Source organism: Mercenaria mercenaria, chromosome 4 (assembly GCF_021730395.1).
Source record: "Mercenaria mercenaria strain notata chromosome 4, MADL_Memer_1, whole genome shotgun sequence".
NCBI lineage: Eukaryota > Metazoa > Mollusca > Bivalvia > Venerida > Veneridae > Mercenaria > Mercenaria mercenaria.
Window position 1 is genome coordinate 64788606 of NC_069364.1, and position 17775 is coordinate 64806380.

Below are 17775 nucleotides of genomic sequence, written 5' to 3' on the forward strand. Positions count from 1 at the left end.
CTATGGTCATGAAAATCCAATTAAATAATAAGAAGTAATGGGTGAATTTTAATGGTGACCTGTTAAAACTCTGTTAAAAACTTTTGAAAAAATTAAGGCCAATTTCATGACCCTTTTAATGGCATGTGCATGCAGTAGTGAATGTCAATGTACAACGAATGTGCATCTCTGTTCCGTTGTACATTGTACGCACTGCTTTTCTGAAAACATACTTTTATATGTATTTTTGTGACTTTTACAATTTGGGTGAAATAAAATGAGTAAAATCATATCTTGGTGTGATTTGACTTATTTGAAATATCATGATATTATTTATAACGTTTTATTCTAAGTATGAATAGCTTTAGTGTTTTTTTACAATTTTGCTGGTAAACTGTTTTGTTCAGTATATTTACAAATGTTGTATTACACCAACATTATTATAATTTTGTATTACAGTAACTTTATTATTTTTATTTCTACAGACAGAAATGCAATCACTATCTGACAAACTTGACAAGCAAAACGAAGACCTCTTATTTGAATATTGCGTTGGTAAGATACATGAACTGCATAAGAAAAGTGTCAAGACTAACATCGAGAAAGGAAGGTACGCGGTCGCTGGAGGACATACAATCTACAACAGCGACATGCATGATCTTTTCAAGGAGTATAATAAGGAACTCAAATGTATTGACTTTGCTATGGTATAAATATTTGAATCATTATGTTTCAAGCTTGTATTTAAATATTATTCCTTCACATTTCAAACCATATTTTTCAACGGACAAAGTAATAATTGTGATGTTAAGGCGCGTGTCTCTGTCTGTCTGTCTCCCATATTTGTGTAATAATCATTCAAGGTACTGGTTTAATATACAGGTAGGTTGCGATAAGAAGATCGGTCGGTAGGTCAAAGGTCACGTCCACAGTTGGAATTCAAACGGTCAATTTTGTTCCTCTTATTTCGTGTCCCGAGCATAACTTTATATCTATTCAAGGTATTGACTTTAAATCTGGCTTAATGGTAATTAGTGATGAGCCATTGTGGAGAGCGTATAGACAAATGTCATGGTTACAAATGGAGCTCAAATGTCAAATTTGTCCTCCTGAGCATAACTTAATAACTGTTCCAGGTTTAGACCTCAATCTCGACATATAAGTAGGCTGCAATAAAACAATGTAGACTACATTAATCAGATCTGTAGGTCAAAGGTCAAGATCACGGAAATATCAAATCTGTCACTATATTTTGGGTTTAGAGCATAACTTAACAATCATTCAAGATAATTACAGGTATTGACTGCAAATTCAGCATATACATGTAGGTAGGTGGCGATTCGACTATGTGAAAAGCGCATGGACCTGGTCTGTATGTCAACGGTCAAAGTCACAAACTGAGTTCACATCCTTTTCGTCTTGAGCACAGCTTCAAAACTGTTCAAGGTATTGATTTTTAACTTGCAACATAGGTGGGTGGTGCTAATGTGATTTGAATTGAGCAACATTATATACCCTGCCTCAACACACATTATCACCCTCTATTCCAATCCCCGACAGAAGGAAAAACACACTTTTGGCTCTGTGTGCCTAGGTATTCCATCACCGCCCACTATCCCAAAACCCCAGGACTCAAAAGAATCTTTAAATTTCACTTCCTTCTCCTCCGACCTGGAGCTCTCCGGGGTACATTTTCATGCTTTGTTGACCGCTTGTTAAGCGATTTGCTCGCAGAATTGAATTAAATGTATTTTATGAAAATGCGCTCCGGTTAGTATCTTGAAGAATAGCCAGCTTTCTATTCAAGAACATTTTTAAATTATTTATTACATACCAGCATACTTAGAAATATGACCTTTATCTGAACTGGTAACATTGCTTTTCAAACATAGAGTCAGATCCTTTTGAAGGATAAAGCATACCGAGAAAATTAAAACTTGAATCAGATGATTAAATCTGTATATGAGAGATGATAAAATATATAACACGTCTAATCCCACCACAAGCTTAGGCGTATCTCTATTACTTACTTTAAATAAATGAACTAAAATTTATTGTTACAGAAAGAAACTAATGATAAATAACTTATTAAAATAAGTTATGTTGGTAAAATCTAAATTCGTGGTATGTGCTAAGTAACTGTTCAATGTATGCTCTGAGTTATAATATTTTTTTGTCCAGAAAAAAAAAAACATATTTCAACCAATAATAAAAATTATACTGTAGAAATGGAGTACTTCATTTTTCTCTACATACTGAAATTCAAAGGAATATATGACAATCTTATTGAGAATTTTATTATAAACTAACTTGGACATATCAATATAGATGGCCACTTTCCAAAATAAAAAATAAATAACACAAACATTCCTACTAAAGCATAATCATTTCACATACAATGTTACATTTTTATCTTCTTTCTCTCGTTGTTTCTTCAATCTGGTTAGTTATCATGTACTACATCTATAATTTTTGCACATAGCATGAAATTCGAAGGCCCTCGTAGAAAACCAGAAACTGTATATACTGTATATGGAACGAGTAAACGTAACAGTGGTGTAACGTGGTTTATATCAGGAAAGAAAAGTTATTTACGTATAACAAGCTCTTGACGCGTATATGTAAAGCTTTTTGTTCCGCTATTCAATAAACAACAAGTCGAAAGATTTCCTGCGGTCAGACGTTATAGAGACCAAAAATTGTTGTGGGAGAGGGCTGATTTAATTGTTCCGGTTGTTGCTAGGTATTTCGTATTAAAATATTCGCGATTGTTTTCCGGATTGTTCTCTGGAAAATTACGGACACTGACGAAAATTAAATAAATTTTCAAAATAAAAACAATAGTTTATTGATGTTTATAAAGGATACATAAAAACATCATTCATATCATTATTCTCTGCTGTCTAAAGTCACGAAAACCTGTTGTATCAATTGTATGGGCGAGCTCCAGTAACGCAAATTGAGAGGTGTGAGAAAACTTTGTCGTACTGCATCTTTCATTTGGCTTGTATTGACACACGCCTGTCGCTTCCGTAATCTGAAAGAGTAAGTCAATTATTGTCTTAAAATAAGCATATAACACTGCAAATGAAGACTATTTCACCCAAGGTATATGTAAGATTCTGTCTACGGTGACACATTTGATGCACCTTTCACATTTTGATATATTCCAGTCGTGTCTTTTGCCTTTATGTAAGGAAAATATGATTTTAAGTTAGATTATATATACAAATGTGATTTGTTTGTTATATTTTCCTTTGGAATGGAAAGAATAGCAAGCAATAAACATTTATGTACAACATTCAGATAGCATTAAACGGTATTTTGATCTGCAGAATTGTCATCGTACCTCACTTGTTCTCGCACTAATTTAGCACATAAAACTATTTTCAAGGATAAGTCTTTGTTTATATACAGGTCGGACAGGTCGGACAACAAAACCCGATTTTTGATACTCCTATTTAAAACAGAATAATATGAGGAAAAGTGAGTGATCGACTTGTATGTGCGCAAATCGTCCACCTGTAGTGCCGCAATTTCATTGAAGCGAAGGAGCACCAGTGGTCTCGAATTTGCGATTAGCAGCCGTGACTATGGAAAAACATCATGGCGTTTTGTAGCTGCATGCACTTGCACTGTAGGACATACATGAAATGATTCCATTTAACCTTTGATCTCATTCTGAAACTACATGCTCAAACATGATGTTCTGCACGTCGTCTCTTTCTTGTAAATTTTTGACGCAAGAAATTGAAAATCGTCTATTTAATCTTTGATCTTATCGTATGGCTTAACCTTTAAACCGACATGACTGTAATTTGAGTGCCGCACGTCGTCGCATCAAGGTTAAAATTTGTAATGAGAAATCTAGAAATCCATCCAAAGGCTAAAATATACAAAGCTATAACGAAACGAATTAAACCCTAGAGTTGACTTTAAATCTCACTGTGCGGCCTTGTCCTTGAATTGGAATGACCAAAAGATATGTATTGTACGTCATCTAATTATTATAAAAATTGTTGATAAAACAGAAAACATGTATACAGCAGACACGAACTTGTGACAGAAGGCTAGACGATCAAGCGTGCAAACATATAAAACACAATGCTTGTCCGATTTCTTTTCTTTAGACATTTTCACAGCACTGAGTCATGTAAGAGCTGCCTTTTTACAGTACTGTTGTATTTTGAGAAATGCTGTTGTGAAGGTGTATCTTTGAGGGGGTCGTTTCGATTAGGTTAACCAATACTGACTGTTCATTGGTACAGCCGTGCAAATCTAATAATTTTGATAAAAAGTTAATATATTCTTCCCTTGCAGAGACATCGAGCTCAAACCGAGTTTGAAAATGAAATGCTGTCTGAAAGCAAAATGATAATGGATGAAGACAAAACATATTCGAACAGAGAAATAAAAGGTACATATTGTATTCCTGACTTTGCATATGTTTAGTTTAGTTGTACTTTATTGCCAATATATACATCTATAAATAGATAATAACTTCATTTTTGCATATATACCAGGGTTTTCCCAAAAAATCGCGAACTTTTTTTTATTTCAAAAGTAAGAGACGACGTGTAAAATGATTTCAATGCATATTCAACAGGATTATAGAGTTTAAAACTAAATATCTGTCATATTCTTTGCGTATTTTTCAAATAGTGGACGGCAGTCATTGCTAGTCGGCTCATGCTCAGTTTTCCTCCTACAAAAAGAAGCGGCTTCCTTTTAAATATATGTCACTCACATGATATACATCTAAAAGGATACAAAATTATATCGCCATTAACGGCAACGTGTGGCGCGTAATTATTTTGCGTTTCAAGTTTCTGACGTCACTAATCTTAGAATAGTGCCTAATTTTGAAAGTAAAAGTCGCATGCACTTTCAGAAATGGCGACGTCAGATAAGTTCGCGACATAGAAAGTATTAACAAAATATTGTGTAGATCGTAGTATGACACCTTCCAAAACAAAACGAGAAATATACAGTTCTGGAAATCAGATAAATTTTAGCAAGACACTTGTCTTTACGTGGAACAAACGTTTTAAGGAAGATTGGGCGAGTGATTCAAAGGGAGGGCGACATGATACTTGAATACTTTCTGCGCCGCAAACTTATCTGACGTCGCCATTTCTGAAAGTGTTTGCCACCGTTACTTTCAAAATTACATCACTTATTTAACATAATTAACGTCAGAAACTTGAAACACAACATAATTATACGCCACACGTTCCTGTTAACGACGATATAAATTAACGTCCTGTTAGATGTATATCAGGTAAGTTTCATGAATTTAAAGGGAATCCGCTCTTTTTATAGGAGGAAAACTTAGCGTGCGCCTACTAGCAATGACTGCCGTGACCATTATTTGAAAAATACTCAAATAATATGACAGCTTTTTTTATTTTAAACTCTATAGTGCTGTCGGGTATACATTGAAATAACATCAGATAAAATTATTTTATGCGTCGCTTATTTTCGAAATAAGAAAAGAAGTTCGCAATTTTCTGCAACAACCCTCGTATATATGGCAAAAAGACTGAACTGAAAGTTCACTGAACATTAGCAACGTGTTTTTTTTTTCTAGTTTATGGCTCACTTCTTAGTACAATAATAATCTTACAAAAATGCACTTCTCGTGAAACCATTTTTAAAAATACATTTGTTGTCATAAATTTCAAATTAATGGAAAACATTTTACATTTCGTAAAATCAAAATTAAAGACATATATTTTATGTTATCTTTCGTTTTAGAAAATAAAAACGAAGTTTTATAATTGTATAATGCATTCAACAATGGTACACAATTCATAATCATTTCTCAACAAAATATTTGATCATTTATTCTTCACTTAATTGTAAATATTATTTCTTTCTAGTAAATTAAAATTTCTCTCATCATGTTCAGTTACATGTACATGATTTAATGACACAATTAATTTTGCCGATTTTTATCAAGGATAAATATCATTGTATGTATCGGTACATGCTTATTGCATGGTTTAAGAAAGTAGACTAAAGTATTTTGATGTTATGACATATTTCATTCAGAAACAATCACAACACAACTAGAGACCATAAAACAGGATTTCGTAAAAATGCAAGAAGAAAACGAAACTAAATTTAAAGCAGAGCTTGACCTCCAAAACAAACGATACAAAAACGAGATGGAAAACATGCGAAAAGAGGAAAGAGAACGGGAGAAAAGAGAAACTGCAAAATTAAGGAAAGAAATTTCTGCGTTGCGTGATGCCCGTGAAAAAGATCACAAAAAGATCGCTCGATTAAAGGCCAAAGAAGAATTTCGACAAGAAGAATGGCAAGAAAGGGAATACAGTACGCAAGAGCATAAGGTCTCAGGAGAATAAGAAGTCATGTATAGTGACATAAAAGTAAAAACCTTTCATTTTATCTTACATGTGCATATGTGTCACAAGATTTGTAAGATATAAAAATAGGTTCAGATAACTACATACTATTGACTAATTTAATTTCTAGTAATTTCATTACTTTAAGGTAAGAAACCAGTTTGATACCTTTATATTCACAGTGGATCATGGGTATTTATTCAAGTCCGTTTTGTTGAAACATTTACACTACAAAAAATATACCATGCACACATAAGAAAATTGAAGCAGGGAGTTTAATATTTTTCTTGGGCTTTACGACCGCAAACGAAATATTTAAAATCTACAAAATATTAATGTAACGGTTATGTCTGTTTTCTTCCATATAATATTTCATAAAGCATACCTTACATGACAAAAATATATTATCGTGTTGAAAACAGATCATGAATTTGTAGTGTTTAGATGTTCTTTGGATGGTCTTCTACCAAAAGATTTCCAAAGAATTTAGTTCCATACAGAACTCTTGTTGCTATGGAATGACAAAAAAACATTCTTTTTAGAAACCACTTGTAGATTTTTAATTAATTTTGAGGGAAATATTCCTGTGGTAATCCTTCTGGAAGGTTTTCCGATTATTCCGAATTGCTCAAAAAACATGGCCTATAGAGGGCGAGGTCACTTCTCGCTTTACGTATGTAGTGGGAATATTGAAAGTATGCGAACTGTTTTATAATATTTTTCATACAAATGTTCTTTGTTTAACATTTTCGAAAATTGCTCGATTGTTCTCCAAATTGTCAATAACCATGGACGCTAGCGGGCGTTGTCACTTTTCTCTACAATGTATTTAGTGGAAAATCTTCTTGAAAGAAACTGCTAGCTCGATTTTGAAATGGTTTCATGCAAACCTTCCCTTGCCGAATCGCTTTCAAGATTGTTCAAGTTGTTCTGATTCATCAAAAACAAAACATGACCGCCAGAGGGCTTTTTTATGTATAGATAATTCAAGATCAAGCACTAGTACATATTATTTTTAATAATATTTCCGTTTTAAACTCTACTTTGCCTAATATGTAATAACCAATATACATGTATATGTCACTCTTTATGGTGATACGGTGAACACTTGTAAATAATATGTTAATAGTAAGTATCATACCTTGTGTGTGTGGGGGGGGAGAGGGGGGGGATTCTTGAGTTTTTGTTTTGATGTTGTTTTTTTCTGCTTTTGTTGTTGTTGTTTTTTTTTTTTTTTTTTTTTTTTTTTTTTTTGCATGTTCAAATTGACTCAGGTGTGTTTAATAGAAAATGAATGCTATCTATTAGAAACATTTAACATCAACATCAGTAAGTTACTGTTTTCAGTAAATTGGAAGACAACAAGTGACTTTAACAGACAACTCTATGAAAAGCTCAGTCTGAAGTACAAAACGCAACAAAGAAAAAATAGCCGAATCGATCTGATTAGAATCTTTAAAGATTTTTTGTCTTGGATACAAACAGAACAGAACATATATGTAATAATATAGACTTGACTTTTAATGCATATCAAACTTTGTGAGATATATTACACGGAGAGAGTGATAAATCTGACAATCTATGATTGTATGTAATGCATACACCTCTCGGAATTGTGTTTAAATGTACACAAAGTACAATAAATGTTTCTAGAAAACAAGTGTTTAAATTGTCATTTAAATTGTCATTTTATGAAAGTCTTCTTCAAAGCAACGGCACAATTCCAATCAAGCCTGTTAAAATTCAAAGTAAGCCTCTTAAAATTCTCTTACAAAACACTTCTAGATATAGTGTACTCGACTGTCAAAAACATCTTATCTGTCAATCAAATATATGTCAGGAAGCTAGAATAATTTATGCAGCAAGCATACATGATTGTGTTATTATACATTGCTTTATCTGATGAAGTATGATTGCATAACAGAAATTAAACTCTTGCGCTTAAGTAGTATAATCATAGAAATAAAGTTGTAATGTTATGACAAAAAGTGAGTACATGTATATATAACTGCTTGGTTAGAAAGCACTATATTCAATATTGCACATGAACTTTACGATCAAAGCTATGAAGGGGATGAGGAGGGTGGTGGTCTCAAACACTATGGATCCAATGACACTTTTCAGTGTTAATAAAATATTCAAACGTTTCACTAGTATTTGAGACAAAAACAATATCATGACAAAAGGTAGTTCTGCACGTTTGAAACACTAGATGTGATGACGTAATTCATTTATCCGTAAAACATAGAATAAAGCATGGACCAGGCATACAAAAATGAAAATCATTTTAAGAATTATTGGCAATCTGTGAGTAAATTTATCAAATGTCAACGTTGGAATCTTTCAAAAGATAAATTATGATATAAAAAATGTTTGACACGATAAATAATTCCAAATACAAAATGAACTGTCTTAAAATCCGCTTGAAATTATGAAAACCTCATTAATCATGGGAAATATCTAAAATCAAGCAAATAGACCTATACGTTTTATTCCACCGTATTATAGGCCATATGTGTATTTACGTCTGTATGAAGTTTGTTTAAAATCTACATTACAGAAAAAGTTCTATTCACGAAAATACCTTCAAAAAGATTTTTATTAAGTCTCCCGTTATGAAAACTTGATGTATAGAGAGTACAACCTACAATATGTATCGTAACTACGGACCATGCAATGTTTAATTTTGAAAAATAAACAGTGTTGTTTTCATGGCAACCATGGCTTTTACTTTTACTCATTATCAGAAAACAAATGATTTAGCAAGTTTGATGTGACGATCTTTAATCTCTTTTACTTTTCTCTATTTTTACTTGGCAGACATCTAGAATGAATTTAATAATAATATATAATATCGATGTCGAAAATTCTTTAATGTCCGACAGATAATTCTTACCCATGCACTCATTCGCAATAACTTATTTGCAAATTTTACCTGTTTTTGTTTTATATCATCAGATCATAAAAGTCGCGTAACACGCATATATAGCAAGAATGGACTACAATAATTGCTAACAGCACAACATCTATAATCACTGAGATTGTTGTGAATTACACTCCTCCTTCGTTGTTCTACAAACGATTAACAACAGACGCATTAAAAAGAGTTTCCTAGTCCTTAAAACTCTCAATAAACAATTTGGTCGAGATTATCTAAAATTGTTAATCTTTAGCTTATTCTTAGACAATCTTTAAATAATTTTTCTATTTGAAATTCATTACTGAGCAGTTTCCAGTACTAAAAACAGTGAGACATAATGACAGATTGCCTTGAAGAATGGAGCACAATAAACACAGCTAGAATCACATATCGCAAAGTAGACCGCCACAAATGGAAACTGCAGTAGAAAGATATACAGACGGTCTGCTTAAGATATCAATTTCTAAATATAATATATACGTATTACAAAACCAAAAGAAAATATCTAGGTAATTATGTGCAGCAAAGAAATATTAAATTTTACTCAGTACGTGTAGAAACGTTTAAACTTTAGTTCGAAATTCATTTTCAATTCGTGCTCCTTGCTGTTACTTCTACCATTTAGCATGATGCCACCAATTGAATATGGCAAAAAGGGTCATACTCTTAAACAATATCAATATTTTCTTAGTATATTCATAAAAAAAGTCACCATGTCGTTAAATGACGTCAAAGAAGTTCAATGGTCAGTTTCAACGTGACAAAGCACCTTTCCATTTCAAAGCAATTACACAGCATTTTGCTACGTATTGTTTCTAGATTTTTCTTAGAATATACCCTACTGTATTATGGGCCGGTTGTTGAATATGGAAGACTTTGAACTACAGCAGTAATTACATGAGGCAATGAAGTAGCAAACTATTTGACTATGGCTTGATCTACAGTAACTGCCTATTGATTCGTTCGAAATGTACTTTTTGATTTATTTAATTCGTGACCGCCTTTTTGAAAAAATTCCGCTTAATTTAGCATTCATACACCACTGTTCTTATGGTAGTAGGGACTTTCTAAAAGTTAAAGATACATACTAGCGCTTTGTTCGTTTTTAAGAAAAATATAAACCAACTAAAAATATACAAACTTTCTGAGGCAACCTTAATACGTGTACAAGTATGCGTAGTGTTATATCTTCCTCTAAATAATAAAAAGTGGTTCTATATCTTCCGATGAACATTGAAAGAGATACGCAAATTTGAATTTAGGATTAAATAGTTTAATAGTATTTTATAGCATTTGTTATATAGGCATATAAACAATACTATGAACACAAAAGTAACATAAACAAATGGATTGGGCCACGAGTAATACCAACATTAGCAAACATGAAGTCAAATTAACAGACTGTAAACATCTCATATGTCTATGAATAACATTTTAACTATAAACTGATCGAGAGAGGGACGAAAAGAGAGTGAGATAATCTGAGAAAAAAATGTTTACAAGGTGACAAAAATAACTTTGAACTGAGATTAGATACACATCATAGATTCACTAAAATAAGTTGTTTTAATGATTGAAAAATAATCGTAAATCGACAAAGAGGAAAATATAGCAAGAAAGAGAGAGTTCCTCTATATTGTTCGACAGCCATCACCCGTACTAACGCAGGTTCATCATATACAACGACTATTGGAAATGTCCATGTACAAACAATATCTAAATATCCACTCTTTAATTTAGCACTTTTGCTTTCAAACTGTCTAGCACTAAACTCTATTGTAAGCCGTGCGTGAATTGATGTTTATTTTTACTTTTATCCAATGAAATAAGTATATACATTTTAAGCGCTACACTTCTCTGTGCAATGATCACATACAGAAACTCGCTTCAGGAGGAGAAAAGAAGAAAATTATCAAAGACAGACATATCAGATATCAGCTTTTGACAAACAAAAATGTTATTTATCTGACAAATCAGCACACCGATTACGAACATTGTTCGGTCTTTGGAAATTTGCATTCAAGTCGAACTGGTTAAAAAACACGGGATATCAAACAGAAAAGCCCATCTTCATATAACTAAGTCAAAGTAGTTGCCTTCCGATCCGATCCAGAAATTATCATACAATAAAGTAATGATTGACCCTATGTGCGTTCTCATTTCTTTAGGTATAGTCACGAATTCGTCGGCCATTTTACATAGCTTGGATAATATCATATGTTCCCTTGTCATCTTTTGTATTGTCATCCAATCTGGTGTATTCTGTTTCAGAATGTCTGACTGCTGCTGGGTCAGAGGAATCAATTTCTTCTGTTTCGCCAATCATGAACGTTTCGTTACCATAAATTGGACCTCTGCGCTCTTTCCTGAAAAAAAAAACAATGAAGATTTGTTTGTGAAAGCGCTGAATACAGCTATATAAATATTCGCTCTTCCTCAGCTAACCAGACCTTAAGATATGTTGGAATATGTCAAAAAATTATTTAAAATAAAACGTTGAAATTTTCACTAAGTACACTTAATTCATATAAGCAACATACTGGAAAAATTCATCAACATATAAAACTCATAACATAGATAAACATAAAAATACTGAGATTGATACCCAAAAACAGATTTGCAAAATACTGGATTTTCCAATAGTCAAATTTCTCACTGAGTTTATAAGTTAATACTGGATGTGCCCTCTGACTTAGCCGTGGTTATCAAAACGAAAATAAGCATAACATGCGCATTCAAACCATAATCGATAATCAACTGATCTGTGAAACCACATAAAAATATTAGAATTATTCAAAATAAACATTTTATGTTGAATAAGGATGAACTTAAAAAAAAAATTTACGACCTTAAACTGATGGTTCATGAAAGTAATTCGCTGTGTTTCACTAATTGTATATAAAATCTTTAAATTTTCCAGCGGCCAGAGCTTTCCGTTGCGGCAGTTGCTTTAAGTTACATTTATAAAATAAACAATATAAAGAGGTTATATGTTTGCGAAATAATTTCACATCATCGTGGCCCCAAAGGCGTCCAGGCGATTTGGAATGTTTTTGTATATTGTAACAGGGTCCTGCATCAACAAAAGTTTTCTTGTATGTTTATTTTCTGTAAACAGGTTAATGAAATGAATAGGGAAGCGATATTGCATTGCGTATGTAAAACGCCAAAGAAAATAAGTTGATTGTGAATTGTATTTAACAGAAATCCACTTAAGCCGTTGCTGGGGGTGGGGGTTGAGCAGTGTTGCACATTTCATTGCCTCTCATAAATTAATCGAACCGGATCTGCTATTATTTGCTTGGTTGCATTCTATACTTCCAAAGAATGTTCGTATAGATTTTAATGATACAATTGTTTGCTTATCTACCAATTGCAAGTATTTTTGGGAAATAAAAATGAACATGATATATCGTATTTTTTATTATTGTTTGACAATAGAACTATGTATATTTTTCTCCTTTCATCTTACATGCAAAAATTAATCATTATACACTGAATAAACCTCTTCATCATTAACAACAGTCACTTTTAGGAATCAGTGATACAAAAAAGAACATATACAGTGCATCGTATAATCTAGGTCATCTCATTCAATTTAACTACAAAACCATCAAATAACAACTTCTTCAGTTATTTAAAACAGTACATGTATTTTGCTTAAAAATTAGTCTTATACTTAATTTAGTTGCAACTGCTGTAAATACAACATGCAAGATCAAATGCTTGGACGAACTATAAACATCTAGAATATTGAATAGCATACTCGTACTCAAGGTATGTGGTTTTTTGGCAGATTAATCGATGGACACAACAAAGGAAATACTTACGTCCTTGCCTTGCTTGACTCGGGAAACTCTGAAAAAATATTGTTAATGAATAACTTAATTCTTCAGACAGAGAATATACTAAATTAAAACGACATCGAAATTTAGTTATTAATTCGTGTTATAACTTTTAATGAAGATTTACAGTCCGCTTACTCTCGTCACTTCTTCAAGATGAATGTTTCCGAAATTGTGTGTTTGTGGATGTGGTGGAAGGAATTGGCATCTTTTGTAATATTTGTTCAGTAAAATAAATATTAGTGATGTAGTAATGTGCGCGCGTGTGCGTGCATGCGTGAGTGTATTTGTTTGAGTATCTTTATCCTAGACACAGGAAAACCATACGGACGAGCATGTTCTTAACTTATTATTTTGTCTACGTGCTTGTGTCTAACATCATGATTATTTCTTTTAAGTTCTATATCTAACATCATTATGTAAATTAAGTGTTCTTTTTCATCTCACGGCGACTTCACGATGTTCTTACTTTGAATATGGTACTGAATTTTGTTACTTCTAACTTAGTTGTATTTCTATGTCTTTTGCGTGGTGCAAGAGTTTATGTAAAGCGGTTTGTTTTAAAACCAGTCTAGCCGCTAATCTTGGAATAGTGAAATTGTATATTCCACATTATCATAAAAGGATAAATCGACATTTTCTACAAGGCCAGCTGCAACGCGTCAATACACTTGACCAGTGCCATATGGACAAAATGCCGGCTGTTGCTATAATATTATGGTGAAATGAAAATTGGCATCATGGCTCCGGGACAGACAGTAACTGTTACAGCAGTTCGAGAGAGTGGCTTTTGGAGTAAGTCTAACAATTAAAACAAATAAAACCACAGAGAGGTGTGCCTCAGATGAAATTTTCCCATCAACGCCTTTCGTAAAGTATCGCTAACCAGGACAGCGTAACCTAATTAACGATATATGTGCCTCTGACGCGACATGTACGCGGTGGTACTAGCTCTTTGTGTTGAAAGTTTGTCAATATAATGTCTTATCATGCTAAATTTTGTTGATTGGTTGACATATTATTTTGACAGTAAATAAAAGTAGTTTGCATCAAACTTTTTCATAAGAACAGTGTAGCTAAGATACAATATACTATTTAGATAGCCTCACAATTTGACAAAATATCATAATCGTCACACATAATTAGGCGTCCGACAAACAGGATGTTTCAAATACAAAGACATACATTTGGATATATAAGCATAAGTGTTGACAAAAGACAGTCGGTTGACATAAAACTATTGCGATGATCCATATAAATACATTTAAAATAAAATGAATCTTTAAGTTTAGAGGTTAAATTTGAGTAGGTTTTCATTCCTCCCTCGTCGTTTCTAGAGCGTTGTTTAATGGAGACTCCTTAGCTTCTCACTACTACCAAACTTACCTTGTTTCGTTTTATATCTTCTGATCACAAGTGTCGCGTACCCAGCATATATAGACACAATTAAAAGCAATGCTCCTAGTACAATGCCTATAATAATCGAGTTTTTGGCGCCGTCACAGTCAGAGCCTGTCCTAGATTTTTCTGAAATTGAAGGTATCATGGCAGGTGATCACGCATCAGGAAATGTCAGTGTTTTATAGCTTTGCAAGTGCGCACCGATGTGTTCATTAAGTGATAAGCCTATGCACGGCGTTATGGTAAATACAGAAACAAAACAGCGTTTTCTATTATATAGTAAATTGATATTCATATCAAATGAAACATATACTTAAATTCACACAATAATGAAGTGATACCTTTGTAACAGTACAGTCGCTTAATGACGTGATCATGATGCCTAATATAAAGTGTCAATTCATAATAATACAATACTTCAAAAGTTTAAGTAAGGAGTTTTCCTGAAAATAAAATATGTTTAGACATGACTATAACTGATTAATTTAAAGTACTAAGCTATTACTGTATCATTAATACATAAATCGACATATGAGTGGATACCAGGATATAACTGAAATTGATTCCGAGATAAATAAAAATCAAACCAAATACAAATAAACTTTTAATAATACAATTATGATAAAGCAGACACTGCACTTTATTTTTCAAACCTGGCGCGGTAACACTATTACATCACATAACGCCAAATTTCAATGTAAAATCTGAGGCTTACTGTTAACTCTACCAGCTTCGTACCAGGGGTCGCGTTAAAAATACAATTTCAAGTACAAGCTCTATTTATGGCGTAATATTTTTAAAGCACTCTACTGTAATTACGGATTACTAGTTTTTGTTATCATGCTGTACATATTCAATACGACCATGAGTTTTGCAAGTATTAGCTGGATGACGCAAATTGTGATCAAACATCTAAAATGCGCTTACAGTTGATCGAATTTAATTATTCTACACAGTTTAACTTCATAGATTTTAATAACCGATATTTTGTCGTTAAAAGGGTTATTAAGCATGGTTACTGATTTTAAATGCGACTTTTAACCTTAATTATTCTGTATGACTATCACCTCTTTAAACCATTCTATTATATATGACACAACATTTTTGAAGAACAATCATTACTTCGAAAGCCGTAAGTACCGACGAATTTGAACGGATGAACTTTTCCTGATTGCAAATATTTCAGAAAACAACACGTGCTGTCTTCTACAAGTACGTTTCACAATCAAGACACTTGTGATAAACATAAAGACGGTCACTATACAATCGGATAACACTGGAGCATAAAATTTAAGAAGTTCTAAAAGTTCCATAATGTGTGTGATTGTCAGAAACCATAGTTGTCAGAAACAGTATGGATTCAAAATAGTAATCCTGATATTGGCGAGATGTGATTAACATCACCTTGGTAATTAAAATTATATTACATCTTGTATTGTATAATTAGTCAGCAATAATTCATACTACACAAAAAAAAACTTTTATTAAATGGAAATGTGTAGTAACTAGATGAAAAGTCACTAAACAACACACTAATTGAAGTACAAACCTTTAGTAGGTGCTTGAATAAATTTTGTCGTACTTGCACCTTTCAAGTCTTGTTCATTTGTAGCATAAACCTGTAAATGAATAATCATTAAAGCTTATAACTATGCCAGACATTACAAGTTAGTGTTCACTGGTCACTTGGTATTAAGGTCACAGAGAGATTTGTCTGCAAAATTGATTCTAATTGTTTTTTTTAAACTTCACAGGACCTTATGTTCGGGTAAGGTTATTTGTTCAATATAACATGTTTATTGGCAGATATTCTTTATATCTGATATTATATCTATAGTCTGATATTACAAGACTCCAGTCTGCACATTATCAGGCTCCATTAATTCATTGAGAACCATGCTTTGTGTGAAGATATAAAATATAAAACCGGCGTGTCATTCATTCAATTTGTGTTCCCTTGAATTCATTCTTTGCTAATCTACCATCAACCAAATATTTTTAACTTGGTATCCGAGTTCGATGTAATATGATTGTCGACCATTTATTGATTTTGAAAACGATACAAGAATGAATACCTCAACACTATATATCTCCCCTGGTACTACATCTACAGTTGCTGTGTACATATGATATTCTACAAACGTATGTGCCAAAATCTTCTTCACCGGTGTATTCTTGAACTATAAAACGACAAGATCGATTAACTTCACGCATTGTTTTGCAATTACATTATCAGGGATTAATTGGATAATTTTGTATTGATATTATTCGACAAAATCTTAAAAAGTCTCCAAACACATGGTTATGTTACAAGACCTAGCAAATAAGATAACACACATGCCTTACTTCTACTTCTTGAAAGGACAGAGTATGTTAATTAAGATGTATTTTGCGTTTAAAAGTAATGAATTCAACATACTAAGGAAAGACATTCCAAACAATCTTACCTAGTGACTAACTATTCATCTGATTTTCTGATATTGTGTGTTTTATTCGACCTGGCGGGGCGGAGTTAATCTCTAATTGTTTACTTCCGTTACCAACGACAAAATGCAACGCTACATTGGTTACAATGTAAGGTAGATGACTACTGAATCAGAAATCTGGCTGCCGAATATACTACATATCCTGAACAATTATGCTATGGACCGTCGCGAAACCCAGCCCCGCAAGGTCGATTAAAACGCACTATATTCTGAAATAATATGTTACTATAAACATTGTAATTTTTTTTATGTAATAAAACATTTTGATATTGGTATTGGTATTGATAATGCTTCTATTGTAACAATTTAATAGGAAATATGTATTCTTCAGGAGATGTGATTCATTGAAACTCGTATAACTTGTAATAAGTCCCATTTATTTTCCAGATTTATGTGAAAAGAATAAACCGTTAGCACCACTGAATCCGATACCAAATACATTGGGTATAAAATGAGTTCTTAGGAAATTTACATTCTACTTACTTTTGAAGAAAAATATATCAAGCTATAATCTTTTATAACACCATTCCTTTGCAATATATCAGGGGCATTCCAGGAAATCTGCATTTTTGCATAATTTCCACCAGGAGCGGCTGTTATCTCAAAATTGGAAACCTTTCCTGGTGCTGTAACAGTAAACACAAAGTAATTGATATATCTTTACTGGAATTTACATCTATATAATGGTTATGTAGAAGCATTGGCATACCAAAAGTTACCACAGAATACAACATCTGTGTCCTCTAATGATCTATTTTGCAAACGTTTATTCT

General features: G+C 32.6%; 1 protein-coding gene across 1 annotated transcript in view; it reads right to left on the reverse strand.

The window, feature by feature from the left end:
* Positions 1-10521: 10521 nt before the first annotated feature.
* Positions 10522-17775, reverse strand: part of LOC123552062 (receptor-type tyrosine-protein phosphatase F-like) — a 56625-nt gene continuing 49371 nt past the window's right edge. Inside the window, exons 6-11 of the mRNA XM_053541524.1 lie at positions 17486-17628; positions 16592-16696; positions 16066-16135; positions 14502-14642; positions 13101-13128; positions 10522-11636 (exon numbers count right to left, since the gene is read on the reverse strand). Coding sequence (XP_053397499.1) covers positions 11465-11636; positions 13101-13128; positions 14502-14642; positions 16066-16135; positions 16592-16696; positions 17486-17628 — 659 coding nt within the window. The 3' untranslated portion in view covers positions 10522-11464. The remainder of the gene's footprint in view (positions 11637-13100; positions 13129-14501; positions 14643-16065; positions 16136-16591; positions 16697-17485; positions 17629-17775) is intronic.